Genomic DNA, 18,975 nt, shown 5'->3' with positions numbered 1-18,975 from the left:
CCCTCATCTCATGACACCTTCACAATGGCCCTTCTGTGTGTGGCACAGGGGGACAGTATTATCACGCCAACTTTCAGATGAGACAATTCAGGAATAGAAGTTTTAGACATGAGATTGACAAGGTCAGATACGCCCTTTTGAAAATTGATTCTGGGGCCAAGCACAGTGTCTCATGTCTGTAGTCCCAGCTTCCAGAGAGATGGAGATAGGAGGATTGTGGTTTGAGGCCAGCCTAGGCAAAAAGTTAGCAAGACCTATTGCAAAAAAACAATCTGGACATAGTGGTACACATCTGTAATCCCAGAGCTACTCTGGAGACAGAGGTAGGAGGATCAAAGTCTTAAGTGGACCCCTGACAAAAACACAAGACCCTATCTGAATAACAAACTAAAGAAAAAAGAGCTGTGGGTACAGCTTAAGTGGTAGAGGCACCTATCTAGAAACCACAAGGGTCCCAAGCTTGAACCCTAGTACTAAAAAGGAAAGAAGAAAGAGAGAGAGAGAGAGAGAAAGTGAGAGAGAGAGAAGGGAGGGAGGGAGGAAGGGAGGGAGGGAAAGAAAAGAAAGAAGAGAAGATTCAGAATTGAGAAGGCTAAGACCAGAGGCAGTGAGATCACTTGTAAGATACTACACTTATGAAAGAAAGATCATGGGGTTTAGAGAAGTGGGTGGATTCCAGAGATATGTGGATATAGATTCCAGCAGAGTCAGTGGGCTTGGGCAATAATGCAGCTACCTTAAATGGGACTACAATGAATTTTGAGCCCAGTAACTTAGAAAGTGGCATAGGCCTTCGCAGTTGATAAAGCATTTCCACTGACATTGCTGCTTCTATTCCTCTCGAGACTACAACATAGCCCTGTTGATTATTTCCCATTTGGAGATGAGGAAGCCAAGTTTGAGGGAGGTTGGCTAATAAAAGGGAGAACTGGACTCAAGTTTAGGTTTGCAAACTCCAAAGCTCATTTAGGGCTTCTTTTTCCCATAATGACTCCTTTGGAAGAGTGGCAAGAAGGAAAAGGAAGAAGGGAGCAGCAGACTTTCACCTACTGCATGCATAGCACTGTTCCCAGCCCATGTATGCACTGACCATGTAGTGGACAGGGACTGGGGAAAATGTGGAGTATGGAAAGGACAAAAGATGGAGGAATGACAGCCTTATTTCAAGCACTGTAACATCAGAGCCAAGTCCAGGAACATCTAGCCAGTGGGCTGTACTAGGCATCATCCACCATGGGCATTAACCACCACTAGTAACTAACCAAGATGCAGAAAACCGTGTGTACCAAAGCCTTTCTCTGGGAGAGAATTACAAAGGAATCTTGATAAACTGTTTAGTATGGGAGGCAAAACTCCCAGAGGAAAAGACAGAGCAACCACAGATGGTCCCCCAAGCTGCCCTTGAAGAGAAATGTCCCATAATATGTGTTTTCTTGCAGGAAGCAGGCAAACTTGGGGCCAGAGCTGACCCACAGGGGAAATTAAAGGCAACGCTAGGTCTAGACACAAGTGGTCCTTTTCCCCCCACACTTCTCAGCCTCTTCTCTGAATAAATATTTTTAAAATAGTTTAAAGGGGCAATAAATCATGAGGTTGGCTCCCAGAGCACTGTCTCTGTCTATTTAGAATGCAATGGAGTTGAAAATTATAAGGAGGAAGCAAGTGAGAGAGACTCAGCTTTTCTAGTTGGCTGGAAATGTGAGAGAGGCTAGAACAAAGTTTTTACAGGGACCCCAGCCTCCTTGCTTTCTCCCAGAGAAGGTGAACCACACAAGGGCCCCACCATGGAGCAGGCACTGTATCGAGTACAGTAGCGAGGCATTGCTACATTTTCTGAAACCCAGATGACTGCAAGATGATCAAGAGTTTCATTTTTATAAAAGAAAAAAAGGTTGAGATAGTTGGGAGGGGATCCAGACAAAAGATTCCAATTTCCATGTTATTTTCTGATGTATAAATGGCTAAAAGAGAAACTAGACTGTAAAGACCAATTCAAACTCACAGATGGAAATCAGAGCCAGACCTGTGCTGAGAGCATGGTGTCACATTGACCATGCTTCTTGGGAGAAAGGTTTGCAGTCCTTTCTTAGATCCAGCATCACATAGACCCTTCATTACACAAACATGGCTTCATCTCCTTCTCTGCACCATATGAAAAAGACCCAGTGCCCCAAAAGGTTCCAACTGGAGTCCTAAGACTACTTGGTCACAGAACACAAGGAGTACAGTTCACCATCAAATGGCTTTCTGATTAAGAAGACACAATATAGTGTGGTAGGAACAATGATCTTGAACTAGGAATCTGCACAAGTGGGATTTGATGACTCTTTCTACCTGAAGGCCACTCCTTAGAACAGGAGAACACAGCACTGTGTTAGGTATCAGAGGAGTGAGGTTCGTCTCAGCGATGTGACTGTAAGCAACTCACTTAGTAACTATCCTTATTAAGTGCTTTGAAGCTCCAGGCACTTAGAAATACATCACTTCATGCAGTTCTCCAAACAGCTCTTTGCAAACAGCACCAGTGACCTTGCCTCATTTTACAGAAACTGAGGGAGAGGTTAGATGATTTGCAACACATCACACAGGTGCTAAAAGGCAGACCTGCGAGTCCCCACCCACATCTATCTCACTCTGGTGGCTACACCCTTAACCACGATATTGTAAGGCTCCCAGGTAACTGAGCCTGGTATTCAATACATATGTACAAAGTAGATGACAGCTTCTGCCTTAACATTAGAGTTCTCGTGTGGGCAGAACCTGATAATCCATGGAAAAGTTCTTCCACAGATGCCAAAGTGCTCTTGATACAAATGGCATGAGCAGCTCATTACTGGTGCCTAACCACTCCTGGCTGGCTTTCTTCTCTCTCATATCTGCACCATTTCATGGGGCAGACTGTCCCCATGCCTCCTCATCTCCCTTGTGTTGTGACAACCAGTCTCTCTTTACTTCCGGTTCACTATCAGGACCCAGAACAGGAAGCCAGGCTGGGCCCACACTGCAGGGCCCAGGACAACACCCAAAGCAAAGTGAAACAGTCCGAGGTTTAGGAAAGGCAATTTTAATATCCTATTGTAGAAGACCATATTAACTTTTTCCTTATGCCCAGTGCTGGGAGAGGGAAAAAAAAAAAAGCCTCCTGTAGAACCCCTTTACAAATCAGGACCGGACTGTGCTGCACGTGTCCCATTATGCAAAGAAAATGCTGAAAATCAAACTGGGGGCACTTCTGAGATTCAGTGTCAGTCTAATTCAGGACACTGTCCCGTGGCCTCTGTGTCCTTGCCAGAGAGCCGCAGTGTCAGCACAGCACCTTCTTCCTAAATCTCTCCTCAGCCATTTAATTCACATTAATAAAAGTGGACATGAGGATCATTTTAACACAGATGTCTTGGTAAAATTGCTCTCTTTTTCTAGAGATTAACTAACTGTGGCATTCCAGTTATTTGCAGCTGCAGGGCTTAGAATTCTTAAAGTCAGAGTATGGCAGCAACATGGGTCACAGATGGGAGGCAGCTCACCTACCTGACCTTCTTCAGGGTGCACTCCCCTTTCATGAGTGCCAAGGCTCAGTGAGTTATGCAGAAGTGGAATACAGCAGCCTCACCACATGTCTTCCTTCCACCCCTTCCCCCCAGTTGACCTTGAAGCCCCCTTAAGGGGATGTTGGCCATATACAGTACCTGATTCCTGCTGTGTTGTCATAATGGAATTTGGGGTCACACACTTCCTCTTCCTCCATACAGGAAACAGGTGAGGTAGGCAGAGAGAGTCCAGAATCCTCTTCCATGCTCAAAGTCTCTGATATTGGAAGAACAATGTAGTCTTTGCCATCCTGAAACAATAAACACAGAGTGCTATTGTTATGGCTTCAGTCCTTCAAGGGCCTTTCCATGGAAAACAAAGGCTGTGGGGGCTTCTTGGCTACCAGTGTGTTGCTTTCCTAGCTCAGTGTGGGTCAAGTCACTGATGAAATGCTCTATCAGAGGCAAAAGGGCATATGGAAGGCATATGAGTACGAAGGCATGTTAAAGGAGCTAAGCAAAAAAAAGGACACAGGGAACTGTGGTCACATGAAGACAAAGCAGGGCTGTGGTCACAGAGGTAAGGATGGAACTCAGAGTTGAGAGGTCATTTCTCCAATAAGCCCTTTCTGCATGAGTCAGGCCATTTGAAGAGCCTGGAGTCTATTTTATTTACTTATTTATTTATTTATTTATTTATTTATTTTTAAGTATATATTTTTTGTTTGGGGGGCAGTACTGGAGCTTGAACTCAGGACTTCATGCTTCCTAGTTTTAGCCTCGACATTCCAAGAATGGAAAAACAGACAACAGTCTAAAGAAAAGCAATAAATGGGAAGGAGAAAGGGTCTTCTGAGAAAAGGCTGCACAGTTTAACATTATTTCTCAAGAGAAAGAGAGAAAGGAAATGTGGGAAGGTTTTATTGATGAAAACAAATTTGGCCCATTGTCCCCCAGCTGTTCAAAAGGAAAGAAAGAGGAAACTGGCTTCCATTATAAAAAGAGGTGTCAACCTCTGAACTACTTTTCTAACAGTAAAAGCCAGCAACTCTAACATCCTCCAGTGAAAGTTATCAGGGCCTGGGATTCCATCAAGAGGGGAAAAAAGAAATCAATTCTGCATAGTTTGGATTTATTTATTTATTTTTGCCTGCAGAATTTATTAAAAACTCCTTACTTTGTTGATATTCTGTTGATCACTACAATTTTTTTTTAACTTTAGAACACTTGAAGATATTAAAACAAGATCAGTAGGCAGGAATAAGTGTAGTCTGCTCCCATGTTATTTATTAGGATCTCACCATCTAAAAGGGTGACTACAGCTTTTAGGAAGCATTATTGCTCAGATCTGGAAGACCACAGCTCCTTCCTCGGGTACTGAGAAGATAGCACAGCAGCTGTGAGGAGGTTCAGAGTAACAACTAAATACTCTCTGCAGAAGTTTCTCAGACAGGGTTTTACAAACCTGCTGAGCATTAGCTTGTAGAAGATTTCCCAAATGTTCCACCAACTCTGAAAACATGGGTCTCTGATTGGGATCCTCATGCCAGCAGTCAAGCATGGTCTGATACCTAGAGAAGCAAAACACTGTTGTCATTAACTACCTCCTTCCCCCCAGGTCTGAGGCTCAAAAGAGGCACTTGAATGATGACATTTGTAAAGAACCCACCATGAATCCAGATGCTAAATAGAAAAACAAAACCATGTAAGACACAGAGCCCTGCTCTCGGAGGTCCAAGTGCATAAAGAAAGGAAAATATCATACACACGCGAGCATCTAATAAAAACTAACTATTAGACATGGATGACAAAGTGCTATTGTTTAAAGAATCAATGACTGTTTCAAGATCTCAGCGGCTTGAGGTTACCAAAGAACTTCAAGGGAAAAGCAGGACACAAACTAGAACATGAAGGATGTGTACATAATGGAAAGCTCTCTTGGTAGAAAGAATTTGGGAGCAAAGAAAGAGTACAGAGAGAACTTTTTAAGACTTACATTTCAGGTGTGGTATAGTCAGGGGCCCTCATTCTAGTTCCTTCTTTCAGTCGCCTACAAAATTCTTCATCTATTTTTACCCCAGGATATGGAGAAGCACCTAGAATAAAATAAGAAAGGAACATTATATGATTTGATTTTCCCTTATAAAAAGCCCTGAGCCTTATTCTTGCATACCCTCATCACCTATATATCTTTTTGGTTTTCTTCTACATTTTACAATTCCACTTGTTTCAGGTGTAAGACAGGAGAGGAAAAGACACACTAGGGTCAACAACTTTTGTCATCCTATTTGGAGTCTGGATAGAGAGACAAAGAGAAGTGACTTACCTAAGGAGAATATTTCCCAGAGCAAAACACCAAAAGACCACACATCACTCTGAATTGTGTACACTCTGTCAAAAATTGTCTCTGGGGCCATCCATTTCAAAGGCAGGCGGGCCTACGATGGTGAGAGACAAGGAATGAGAACCCAGATTAGCAAAGGAAAAAAAAAGTCATTTGTTCCTGAACACAGGTATGAAAGCTTGCTATGAGAGGTCTGAATTCTGCAACTTAAGAGCTCACAGTGTTCATCTTGAAAACTTACATCTCCTTTCCTGACATAATCCGGGTCTTTATAAATATCCCGGGCCAAGCCAAAGTCACAGATTTTAACCACGTTCTTCTCCGCCAAGAGGATATTTCTTGCTGCCAGGTCCCTGTGGATGCACTGCAGAAAGAACCGAATGTACATTAGGCCTCTGCACAGCTGATCTCTTTTCCATCTGTTGTGACCTCATGCTTCAAAAAACTCCCACATCAGAAAACCAACTGATCAACAAGGACTGGGTTAGTATCTTTTATCAACACTTCAGGAAAAAAGCCTGCGAGCTTTGCAGAGACACACATCTGCTTATTCCATAAAGAGCTCAGCATTTCGAGTTAAATAAGTGGGTTATAGTATGATGATGGAGTCATAAATAGACTTCCCTAGGACACAATTAAAAATGTGTTTCTGGTCACATATACACATCCCTTTTGCCTGGTGCCATATATGGTTAAAAACGTGTTCTTTTAAGGAGATCCTTAAATAAATTTATTTTGAATGAATGCATGGAAATCAGAAACAAGGGGCTCTCATTGGTTTGGTGCTCTTTGTTGATTTGTCTAGTCCATTTGGAACTACAGATGAACTGGCTCTAACAGGCAATTCCCAATGCTGCTCACCCTGTTTTCAAAATGTTAGATATTGCCATCAAGGCTATGACGCCAATGTCAGCCTGGCACATGTCAAGTTCATTCTCTAGTGCACTGAAAAATAAAGTGGAACTCACCCTGGCTTTAAACCTTCTGCTCTCTCCAGCTCCCTAAGTTCTCCTTTCTCCCTATCCTCTAACTTCATCTGACTTCCTTCTACTCAGCAGCTATCATAATTACTGTAACGAGGCCCAGCTAAGCATCACAGGATAAATTTGTGAGAGACTAAGAGTCCCTAGGAACATTAAAAATTAATGAAAGGTTTGGGTGACAACCTTGAGTCAGTGTAGGAGTGATCATGGGGAATGACCTTACTGACTCCACCACTTCCAGAACCAGAGGTCTGCAGAGCACTCTCCCCCAAAGGGGGAGAATGACTGACTCAAACTGAGGATTCCAAAAACATACATTACTTCCTACTTTCTCCCAACCAAAGGGACTCCTTTTTTAGCCTAACGGTGGGTGACAGTTGAGAAATCACCTGGTAGACACAAGTAAAATTACAGGATTCTCAATTCTCACCTTCCACCCACCACACCATTCCTTTCCTAGTTACCAAAAGGAACCCTGACTTGATGGTGAATTCTGGCCTTAAACTAATAACAAATCGTAATCTATGAAAATGCAAAAGGCCTTTCTTTTTGAGGAAAAGCCTTTCCTCTTGAGTGAACACTAGAGCTATCCAATAGAAACACCTAAGATCCCAAGACTCTGAATGGCATGAGAAGCTTTAAACTTCAATGGGAGGGAGATAATTTAGAGATTTCACTGTAATTTATTTAGGAAAAAAACACTTAAGTCTTTCTTTTCCTAGTAGGCTGCTCCAAAAACATTTTGTCAACAGACAGCTTTTCCTAAACATCAATTTGATTTTCTTGTTTAATATAAAATTATGTATCTTACCCTTTCCAGAATTGGTGGTGGCTTCCACCATCCTCCCTCCCCATCTTGTGGTGTTTACAACCTTTGAAATATTTGTAACTTGTCACGTCCCCACCTCAGCCTTTGTTTGGCCTACTTTCTACTTTTAGCTCTTTTAATCACTCTCATCTGAAGCCTGTCCTTCCTGGTTTCTAATTATACTACTAATAAATACTTTTTGATGGATGGTGATGAATGTAAAATAAGTTAAAAATAGACTCTCCTGCACCAAGATGTCTACAAAGTCCAGTCCCTCACCTCTTGTAGGTCATTGCTCAAATGTCACATTCTTCGTAAAGCTTTCCTTGTTCACCTTGTTTAAAACTGAAGCGCACACACACGGAGGAGTACACGAACAAACATACCCTTCCGTATACACTACAAGCCCTTCCTGCTTTATTATCCCACCAACATATACTCCCATCTAATCTGCTATGTATGTTACTTGGTTTATATTGTTTATCATCTGTGTCATCCATCAGAATGTAAACTCCACAAAGTAGACAGCTTTGCTTGTTGGTTCACCACAGTAGTGCTTAGAAAAGTACTAGGACTTAGGAACTGCTAGGTAAGTATTTATTATAAAAATTAATTTCATGAAATCCCTAACCACCCTTCATCAGCAGAAACAGAGCCTTCCCAGTAGAGCTCTTTCAAGAATCCTAGAAGTGATGGGGGGATTTCCATCTCAAACAACTACCAAAGGCTGTTGCTAGACATCGTATTAGCACACCTGTGATCTCAAAAGAGCACTTACTTCCTCTTGATCTGTCTTACCTTCCGTGAGGCCAAGAACTCCATGCCCTTAGCCACCTGGAAGCTGTAACAGATGAGATGCTCCAAGGTCAGGAAGTCCTTGTACAGGTCTTCAGAAGCTGTCAGAAGAGGTAGGAGGACAGGAATGAGCATTCCCTCCAGTCGGTACACTTTGCTTCTAAGTCTGCTAGAGTTAATGATCTTAAGACATGGAAGGTGAATTTCAGGAACGAGAAGCAGAGAGAAGATGCCTCAATCTTCTGTTGACTTGCTGACCCCCAGTATTATTAGCCTTCACCAGACCTCTTAGGAGAAACACTGGCTCTTCCATTTTAGTCAAATTGAACCAGTAAGTCAGGAGAGAGAATAGAGGTAAAATTAGCAATTGACAGCAGAGAGAGAAAGAGGACTTTTCCAAATTTGCTGTTTTAAGCTGTTGCTGCGGGTTTGTTTGTTTTTTTTTTTTTTTTTTGTCATGTACCCAGAGGGATAAACAATAGTTTCATATCAAGAACTCTAAAAATAAAACAATATTCAGGGTCATCAAATCTTCTCTCTCCAGGCTTTGTCCTGGGACAAAGACCAAAGGTCAAACAGATAACTAAAAATACCAGAAAGGGATTTATTTCTCTCACTTTCAGACTTAAACAATGCTCTAAATACATTAAATCCGGCCTGTGAGGATGCTTTTTTTCTCCAACAATATGAATGAGAGATAACAGGAACATGAGAGAAAGATGAATTTATGTAAATGAGTAGTATTTATTTCAGTGCAACTGTTTCAAACAAACGCTAAGATATTCATGGGTGTTTCAAAAATGGTCTCCTTACTTTGGTCAGATAAGGTAAGATACATGGCCTCTTTTCTGGACACAAATACCAGAATAAACACAAACTTAGTTATAATAATAACGCTATGAGCATTAAAAAGTCCACAAGACTTTTACTCAATGATTTCTTATACTTAGGGCTACAAGGCTCTTTGGGAATAATTAGTGAAATCTTCATCATTTTACAAATGAAAAATGGAGACAAAATTCCAGTCTAATGATTCCAATCCATTTCTACTCTAATATAGCATCTCAATCCCTTGGGTTTCCAACTCACTGGTCACCATTTTATGTGAGAGAAGGAGCTGGGCAGGACAGCTCCCCTGGGTTATGAGCCCTATTACATGAGGCTGAGACAACCTCCCCATGCTCTTATAGACCTGGTTTCACCCTCACACTGCTATCTCAGCTTCTAAGGGAAAGAAGTCAGATTTAAGTTCTACCTGTACACTCGCATGAGGGAAATAGGAATTGGGTTTCTTCCACTGTTTCATGATTGGATTCTTCTAAACTCACACCTCCAGATGTCAGGAAGCCCCATCATTATATCCATGGAGCTGTTTCTGCTCATTCTGAGGAAGGCAGACGTACAGGGCATCCTGGAGCTGAATGAAGTCCTAGGAGTCAGGCTCAGGGCATAGCCCTACCCTAAAGAGCACTAAAATAGCACTAAAATACAACTGAATAAGACAAATATATTCACCAAGATTCCAGTGAGGAAGGATGACTGGAGGGAAGATGGGAAAGGCCACGTGGTGTGGAGTAGAGACAATAGATGGCCCCTAATCTGCTTCAGTGGAAGTTGGCGAAGGAACTGTATGAGTCCTGTTATGCTGGTGAAGTACTCAGCGCAAGAATAAACCAGTTAGGACAAAGGGAGGCTAACCAAGCACCAGGCAGCCCTGTTCCTTTCCAGAACACAGACTTGACCTTCCCCTGCCCATAAATGCTGGGCCAGTATTTGAAGAATATTGGCTTGACTATTAACCACTGCTCTGCCCACTGGACTACCTAGATTTCTCAGGACAGCCCTGCCTTGCTTCCCATCCTAGCCCGCTATTACTTAGGGCTGTCACACTTCACTTCTGGGGAGACTGACTAGTAGCTGCCCAGGAATTCTGATCTCCTTCAACCATAAGTTTTTCCCATGATCAAATCCTTGTTGCACTTGCCACCTTTCCCATTCCTATGAATGCATTCACTAGGCACAGAGGCAGAAATGGCAGGTACCTTCTTCTTCCTCCACATCGCTTAGGGATTTCTCCTCCACAAACCCAGAGCTGGCTGAGCTCTGGCTGCTGGTGATACTGTCCAAGCGGCGTTTGAGGTCCACAGAGATTTCCCCAACATAGTCTTTCCCTTGACGGAACCGTGCCCCTTTGGTCTATAAAGAAGCAAATGAACAAATCTGTCGCACACAAAAGGTCTCCAAAATGTAGTAGACTGCAGAGACCATTAGACTATTAGAAAGCAGACAAGAAAGATAGCCATTTCAGGATTTTTACAGTCTCTGGGCTGAAGTTGGGAGCAAGATTAATATGTAATAATATTTTTACCATAAATCCAAGCTCCTTCTTTAGCTTAAAGTGATAAATGCCTCATTTTATGATGCACTCAGATATTCTTCCATTAACGTGTCCTGTACAGAGGAACACACACTCCCACCATGGAGACAAATACAGCCAGAGGAGCAAGTATAATCCTGGCTATTCTTTCCCTGCCCTTACTCTTTCCCTTGTCTTTTCTACCTTCTTTCCAACTCTGGCACCGTTTATAATAGGGCAAGAGATTAGAATCACAAGAATAAAACCCAGAAGGTAAAACAACAAGAGCTGATGTGAGAACATTCCTCACAGCATTGCAAGTAAAACACGAATGCAGACCACTTTGCATTTTCCTCCACTTCACAACACAGACAAAGCTGAGTTAGGAAGGGCATACCTTGTAGGGAATAAATTCATTCCTTTTGCCCCGTAAGTAAGTTGACAGGTTTCCGAACTTGCAGAACTCCACAATCACCATGAGAGGTCCTGCAGACAGCACAGCATGTCAAGAACAGAAAACATGTATCCTTTGTGTTTCTCACTAAGTGCTTAATATACTGATAAACTCCTAAGTCTCTGAGAAGACAGCTACCTGTAACCTGTTGGAATAGGATTGTAAAAATCAGTTGATCTCAAACCTTTTATATTGTAGCTGTTCTTTTTCCAAAAGGCAATTCCATGAGATTAACCAAAATGTCAGAAGAAAACCTAGCCACTTGCATTTCAATGCAATCACCTAAGGATAGTCTTTTTCTTTCTCTTTTCTTTCTTTCTTTCTGTCTGTCTTTCTTTCTTTCTTCTCTCTCTCTGTTCTGGTGGTAATGGAGTTTAAACTCAGGGCCTCATGCTTGCTAGACAAGCAGTTTAGCACTTCAGCTATTTCCCCATCCTTTTTATTTTAATTTGTTTTTAGATATAATATTGCACTTAGGCTCATGGGCTTTAGAATGTGATTCTCCTACCTCTGCCTCCTGAGTAGCTAGGATTACAGACATGAACCACTATGCCCTACCCAAGTGAAACTCTTAAGGACTTTTGCTTTCAAGTTTGTAGGAAAGTTTATTTTTCTCATGTGAACATTTATTACATAAGTAACAAGTTGTACCATAGTGATGTGACATTCCTTAATTCACAGGGAACTTTAAAATAACTTAATTATAGTGCCTATTAAATAAATGATATTAAAACATGAAATAGCTGTATATCTAGGAATCTGCAAAGTAGTCTAAGCTAAGGAAGTCACAGCCATGGGAGCTGCACTGTTTCCCACAGATGCTAGCAGAGAAGCATGCATCAAAATCAGGCCATCAGAACCACCCACAGGTACTCACCTCCTGGCTTGGTACAAGCACCTAGAAGGTTGACCACATTGAGATGGTGACCAATATGAATGAGGATCTTGAGTTCAGACATGAGGGCTCGGTGTTCACTGTGTGTTGCGCCTTCTAAAATTCAGGGTACAGAGGAAAATCATAAATATGGGTATGACCTTAGTACAACTGAGGCCCCTCTAGCCACTGTGTGCAACTGCACAACTAATCTTCCACTGCAATATAAATGTCACCTAATTTGCAGGTCAGGTGCATTTTCTGAAAAATCAAGTGCAAAATCTATTTTCAAATTCTACATCAAACTCATTAATGAACCTAGAATGTTTGACATTTGAATACATTCATTGTGAATTCTTTTATTTTTCAGTTTTTTAAGACAAGGTCTCCCTATAGCCAGGCTGGCTACTAACTAGTGATGGTCCTGCCTCACTCTCCCAAGTTCTGGGATTACAGGCATGCACCACCACACTCAGCTCACTGTCAAGTCTTCTACAAAGTAGAGACCATATCTGCAATGAATCATCCCCAGATTCTCTTCTTGTACAAACCTGGAGTTTTATATTTCAGGTTTACTATGCTTCATAGGGCCTGATCATTTTAGCAATGCCATGTATTAAATATCCTCATGAGTATATTGACATTACAAACAATGTGTGCCACGCAGGCAACTTAACAGCTATCAGCAAGATCAGCTGGCATGAAAGGCTAGGGAGCTGAGAATGCACCTGGTCCTGGGTGGACTGCTGCATTTCCCTCTACCTCACAGGCTCAGTCCCCACCTTGGGGTCTGATGAGCCACCTCAAAATTATATACCCCCTTGGTCACTAGAAAGAAACGGCAAAAGGAGAGCAATGGCTGTGAAATACACAAGACCTATTGGCAAAGGGCAAGTCCCATTGTCTCCACCAATGAAAGCACATCATGACTGGAGCCAAGACTTTATGTGCATCACCTCTCCATATTGAAATGGAAGACCAGATTCCTTTACTATTAGGATTACAATTACTATGAAGCTTTTAATTTTTAAAAGAATAACTTATAATCCCTTATTCTTAGTGTACCCAATCTTTTCTTCCAAAATATTTTTTGTATGTGAAGTTCTTCTACATATTCCAATTGTAGATAACATGATATTTTTTAGTTCTATTATACAGTACTTATATCTGATTCCTTTCCATGCTTCTATAAGGTCTATAATTTTCTTACACATAATATATTAAGACACAATTTTAGTATAACCAGATACTTTTTTTCCTATAACCAGGACCACTAAATATAATTGCACAAGCTGAACCCTGCACAGGACTCCTACGCAAGGTAGGTGAGATTCATCCCCAACTTTGCTGGCCAGACCATGCACAGTGGCATGAGGCTGCAAAGGAGGAAATCTTTCACTGATTTGCAAAGAGGCAAATATAGGTGAGCTGCATGCTTGACTGGCTGGCCCTCCTAAGCACAGAGCCACTGATACAAGCTTTACACCATGTTTAATGGTCAGAGGAAACAAAGGAAGAGACACCACTGTATAATTTTGAATATACCTTTCAACATTTTGACGGCCACTGTCTTGCAAGTTGCTGTCTTGTCAATTCCAAAGGCATCTGCCTCTATCACTTGGCCAAAGGCACCCCGGCCAAGAGGTTTACCTAGAATTGACAATAATGACAACAAAATGGACATGGATTATCACACCACCAAAGTGATATGCAATGATTCCAACTGGCTAGGGCAACCTTATATCTCAGTTTAACATGATAATCCACCCCCTTGTCCTGCTTTCATAATTTAACAACTCCCCTTCACTCTTCAAATGTCCTGTTCTGGGTGATCATTCAAGAATCCTACTTCTAAGAGGCTAAGTGGGTGATTACCCAGATTGAAGAGACAGAATTACTACTTCTGAACCAGAATACAACATCTGACTGGACCACACTTATCATCATCCTAGAGGAGGAAGAGTTGGCCTGGTAAACCCAACATGGAATTCATATCAATTGAAAACACACCTAGTTTCAGCCGGTCTCTGGGGAATTCCCATTTGCTGGCATCATACGGCAAGCGTTCACAATGCTCGTCCAAGGGCAGTTCATCTGGATCCATGACAATGGACAAGTAGCCTGTCTTCAGCTCCCCTCCATTGGCCTGGAAAGCATCAATCCTTCCAGTCACACACACCCTGTTGTTTGGCTGTTGTTTTGTGTATTTATTAATGTTGTTCATAAAAACCTCATTCCTGACATCTCATTTTCTAATAAAGCTCACAGAGTTTGAGAGTGATCCTATTATAATCCAGCTCCCAGTGTCCCCTTGCCCCCAAGTAAGTACAGAATTTAAAAAATCTTAATTACACTAAACAGTCTAACCCTTTTTCCCCTCTAGTGGCTTCTACCAATTAATGCCCCACGGTCCAGCCAAAGAAAATGGGCAAGAATGTTATTGTGTTGAAATAAAAATGTGCCCATTCAGCCAATAACAATTAGAAGAAACAACTCAAAGGACCTCAGTCATCTTTCATTAATCATGAAAACCAACATGCAAGAGACAGAAGGAACATTATTTTGTTACCCGCTTAACGGTCCGTAGAACGATGACAAGCAGCAGCCAGAAGAACATGGCAATCACTGCAGTGCCTACCAGAATAATGACTTCCAAGTTGGTCTTTTCCTGGGCACCTGGAGGACACAAGTGAGAGTGCATGGAGAGGTGGAATCTCATAGCCTTTGATATAAGATGACAAAGAGCACGTAAAAGGCAAGGCTTTTACCTACTGTGAAGAACCTTAAAGACTGATAGGCCACACCCTTAAGGTGAATGGCGTTCACAGCATCCTTCATGGAAAACTTAAAGCTTGCAAAACATTGCTCAGACAAACTACCAGCAATAAAATTCTGAAGTAATTAGAACAGATACATGAATGTCTTAAAAGACACACATAGAACGTGTTTGGAAAGAAAGCATGGAAAGAAAACACGATGTTCTATAGGGAAGAAAAGTATTCCTATTTGCGATAAATAAAGCCTGGCTATACTTATGCTGATAGTCAATGTCTTGATCTGTGTGGGGTTTGAAAAAGGATTGGTTGAGAAACTACAAAAGGAAATAAAATGGAAGCCCACTGTCCAGAGAGCTACTTTTGATCACATACCTATTAGATACTCATTGCTTTAAATATGTCATCTGACTTACCTTCTCAACAACCTTCAGATTTCAGGTAAAGAAATAGATCAGAGAGGTTAAGCTACTGGACTGGGGCACCCAGACAGTCAATGTACCCAACAAGGGTTAGACATAAGGTGTGTCTAACACACACTGCCTGTGTGTGGCAGGAACCTGAGTGAGCAACAGTGAAAAATGAGAGGAGTACTTCATACATGGCCCAGTACCGGGAGTTGAAAATCACATATGAAAGAGAAAAGGAAAAACTCAAGGTGGGCAAGGAAAGTTGAAGACTCTCAAGGCTCCAGTGGACACCTCCAGGTGGGGAAACGAAAAGCTTTCAACCCCGAGTGATTACTAATTAGCACAGGGGTGATGAGGAAGCAATTATCACTTAGTGTCTCGCATCTCTCCATCACACTGTGCAGCATGAATCAACTCAGGCCACAAGCTGTGAGAATAGCCACAGTAACTTTAAGAAGGCAGAAGACAAGCAATTAATTAGTTGGCAAAATTAGAGCTAACAGTTGGAAGACAAGCTCCAAGTCATGTCTAAAGTAGATTTTATTTCTCTGCTGGGTCACGGGAAGTAATTCTCTATCTATAAGTCGGAATTTAAAAATCCATTGTACTAAGATTCAATTGTCTATACAATTTTGTACATTAATATTCCCATATGAACATTTGGGAGCCTGGAATATGTAAATGTCTACATCTCCCTTTCTTGCTACCTTTTGCAGGTAAGAAGTCCCTGTAATCTCTGTGCCAATGGCCCTGTTAGGCACTGGCATAACTAGCTGCAGACAGCTGAGGGAGGGAGGCACAGCAGCAGAGAGGATCCAAAAATCCTCCCTAGGCTTCACCTAGGACATGAATCCCTTTGTAAATGATAAAACCACCATGTTCTTTGATAAACTGCAACTGCAGTATATGAAATAATAATAACAAACCTATAGATTAAAAACATGTCAATGTGTCTACATGTAATACTCAACAACATAGATTTGACACATTGAAGAGACCAACTTCTAGTGTTTGAGAGGTAAGTTAAGAAGAGTTCATAGAACTCCATCAACTCCACCCTTTATATCACCTTCCTCTTTCTTCCCCTTGCATTCATCCCATCACCCACAAGATTCAGTGTCATTGTTCTCCTGATGGGTTACAAAAAAAGACACAGAAATATACTTCTTCAGGTAAAATGGTCTGTCACAAATTACTTCTATCCAAGAAAATGCCACATCATTCCTGCGTGCACATACACACACACACACACACACACACACACACACGTCCTTTCATATTTATATAGAAACCTAAAGTTTTCCATTACAGAAAAGCAATGGGGTATTGTTTACAAGTGAATATTAATTATCTCTAGTCCAGTGAAAATTCTGAACCTTTGTGACTAACTGGGTATCACTGACCTTCATGATTAGGCAGCAATTCCAAATAAATACTGAAACATCATCTCTACAGGTTAATCAGGCCATTCAAACCAAGACAGAATCTAAGACAGGAGGGTATTTGTCCTGCCTGGCTAAGAATTTTTCCACAATGCAAATTGCACATGTAGGAAATGAGATACAAGCAGAATTAAAACAACATGTTATACTGTCTGGTTAAAAGACTTTATACTTATTAGAGAAAATTTACAAAGTACAGATAGAACATCCCAAATCCAAAAATCCAAAATCCAAAATGATCAAAATCTGAAACTTTTTGAGCATTGACACAATGCCACAAGTGGAAAATTCCACACCTGACCTCATGTAATGGCTTGCAGGCAAATGTAGGCACACTAAAAATAAAATTACTTTTAGGCTATGTGTATGAGGCTCACATGAGATATAAATGAATTTTTGTTTAGATTTAACACCCTAGTAGATACCTACTATACATGTGCAAATATTCAAAAATTTACAAAAATGCAAAATCTGAAACACTTCTGATTCCAAACATTTTGGAAAAAAGATACTCAGCTGTACAAAAAACTTTAAAAATCACCCACTAGTCATCCCACCCAAAGTGTATGAGTATGTGTAAGACACAAGCTAGTCTTTAGAAACCATCCAGGGTGTCTATGATGTCATACTGACCTTCTATTATGAAAAATGTCTCCACTCTCACACACCCCAGAACATTGCAGGCCTGGCAGGTATAGAGGCCTTCATCCTCCTTCCTCACTCTGCGGATAGTCAGGTTTTGGTTCCCATCTTTCAATACAATGCCTAAAAGAGGGAGAAAGTGGTTATTCTTATTTCCAATATGTGGTCTGTGGAGTTTTTCAGGAAAAAAATTTAAAATATAAACACTGCTCTTCACCTTGGGCTATTACGTAACTCTGAAGAGCATGTATGATCAACTATTTACTGATCTCCCATGAGGCCTCCATAAGAGTTCAGAAAGCTCGAAGTACTCCACTTGTACTTCTATGAAAAGAGCCAGAAGAGCAAGTACACCCACAGTGCTTTTGGTCTACCTTAAAATCAAATCCAGAAATAATGTGGGTTTTGCACAACACCCCTGAGAAAATTCTACAACCAAAGAGATGGGCAAGTTCTAGTCACCTGAATCTTCTACCAGCGTTTCATTGTCTTTAAACCATGTTATCTGTGGAGGGGGGTTCCCAGACGCCGTGCAGGCAACTTCAATGGTCTCTCCGATGCTCGTTGTCTTATTCTCTAGGTTTCCTGTGATCACGGGTGCCATGCGTTCTATGCAGGTAAAAAGAAAATCACAGAAATGACAGTTATAATTATTAGAATGGCTTTAGTATCAGTAAACTGTGAAACAGTTTAAACGTACTAAACAGCAACCTGTGGATTGATTCACTACGCTGAAAATGCTCAGAAGCTGATTACAGCAGCACTGGCCACTAAACAAGGACAGTCACACATCTTTGAGCATTCACATTAGTGATCCTAGCTGAAAAACTGCAAAGGAACGGCTCAGGGTCACCTTTATGGATTTTTCTTCTAACCAGACATGGCTTTCCCCAAGAAGAAACTATCCTATCTAAAAGTCCTAGCCAATAAGACTCGTCTGCCATGTTTTCTCTTGGGAAGGACCAAACATCAGTGTAATTCTGTAAAGAATGCCTTCTATTTATGTGGTACCTTCTACAAAACTCACTTATACTATTTCTGCTACTATCAATTGTATGTAATGAGTGGGTAAGGCTACTGACCTTATTTTTAGATGAAGTAAGTGCAGTTCATGGAGATTAAGCAACTTGTGCAAAAGTCCTTATAACTAAGTAAACAGTTGAACTAATAATAGAATCTGGTAAGCCTAAAAGTCCAGTGCTATCTCCACTAACACAAAGGCAACAAAACAACAATCTCCTAAGGAATGTCAAAGATTTAAAGAGCGTGAAGTCTGTGGGTATTTGTTTAAATGTACAGCAAAACACTAGATTTACCCTTTCCTGTAAATCATCAAAATTCTATGGAAATATCATGTCCAGACCAAATGAACATCAAAAGGACTCATGTTGAAAGAATCCACTTCAACACTTAGCAAAGTGAGAGTTTCTCCACAGTGTACTACTTAGGGATTTGAACAGATGTACTAGTCTTAGTCTATTTCTAAGAACAGATTTTAGGAAAACAGCTTAGGTGTCCTTAGAGAAGCAAACCAGCAAACTGTGGACACGTATTTCCTGGACATGG

General features: G+C 41.2%; 1 protein-coding gene across 4 annotated transcripts in view; it reads right to left on the bottom strand.

The window, feature by feature from the left end:
• The window catches only part of Kdr (kinase insert domain receptor), a 43,821-nt gene that overhangs the window by 5,782 nt on the left and 19,064 nt on the right, over positions 1-18,975 (bottom strand). For all 4 annotated transcript variants that reach the window (XM_020183418.2, XM_074042220.1, XM_074042221.1 and 1 more), the window contains exons 14-27: positions 17,872-18,018; positions 17,401-17,532; positions 14,711-14,817; positions 14,152-14,287; positions 13,687-13,791; positions 12,145-12,258; positions 11,211-11,299; positions 10,500-10,653; positions 8,461-8,558; positions 6,113-6,235; positions 5,854-5,965; positions 5,524-5,623; positions 4,993-5,098; positions 3,687-3,838 (exon numbers count right to left, since the gene is read on the bottom strand). In XM_020183418.2, coding sequence (XP_020039007.1) covers positions 3,687-3,838; positions 4,993-5,098; positions 5,524-5,623; positions 5,854-5,965; positions 6,113-6,235; positions 8,461-8,558; positions 10,500-10,653; positions 11,211-11,299; positions 12,145-12,258; positions 13,687-13,791; positions 14,152-14,287; positions 14,711-14,817; positions 17,401-17,532; positions 17,872-18,018 — 1,675 coding nt within the window. The remainder of the gene's footprint in view (positions 1-3,686; positions 3,839-4,992; positions 5,099-5,523; positions 5,624-5,853; positions 5,966-6,112; positions 6,236-8,460; positions 8,559-10,499; positions 10,654-11,210; positions 11,300-12,144; positions 12,259-13,686; positions 13,792-14,151; positions 14,288-14,710; positions 14,818-17,400; positions 17,533-17,871; positions 18,019-18,975) is intronic.

Source organism: Castor canadensis, chromosome 9, assembly GCF_047511655.1.
Source record: "Castor canadensis chromosome 9, mCasCan1.hap1v2, whole genome shotgun sequence".
Taxonomy (NCBI): Eukaryota; Metazoa; Chordata; class Mammalia; order Rodentia; family Castoridae; genus Castor; species Castor canadensis.
Note: the sequence above shows the minus strand (reverse complement) of the source record. Positions and strands in the feature narration are given on the sequence as shown.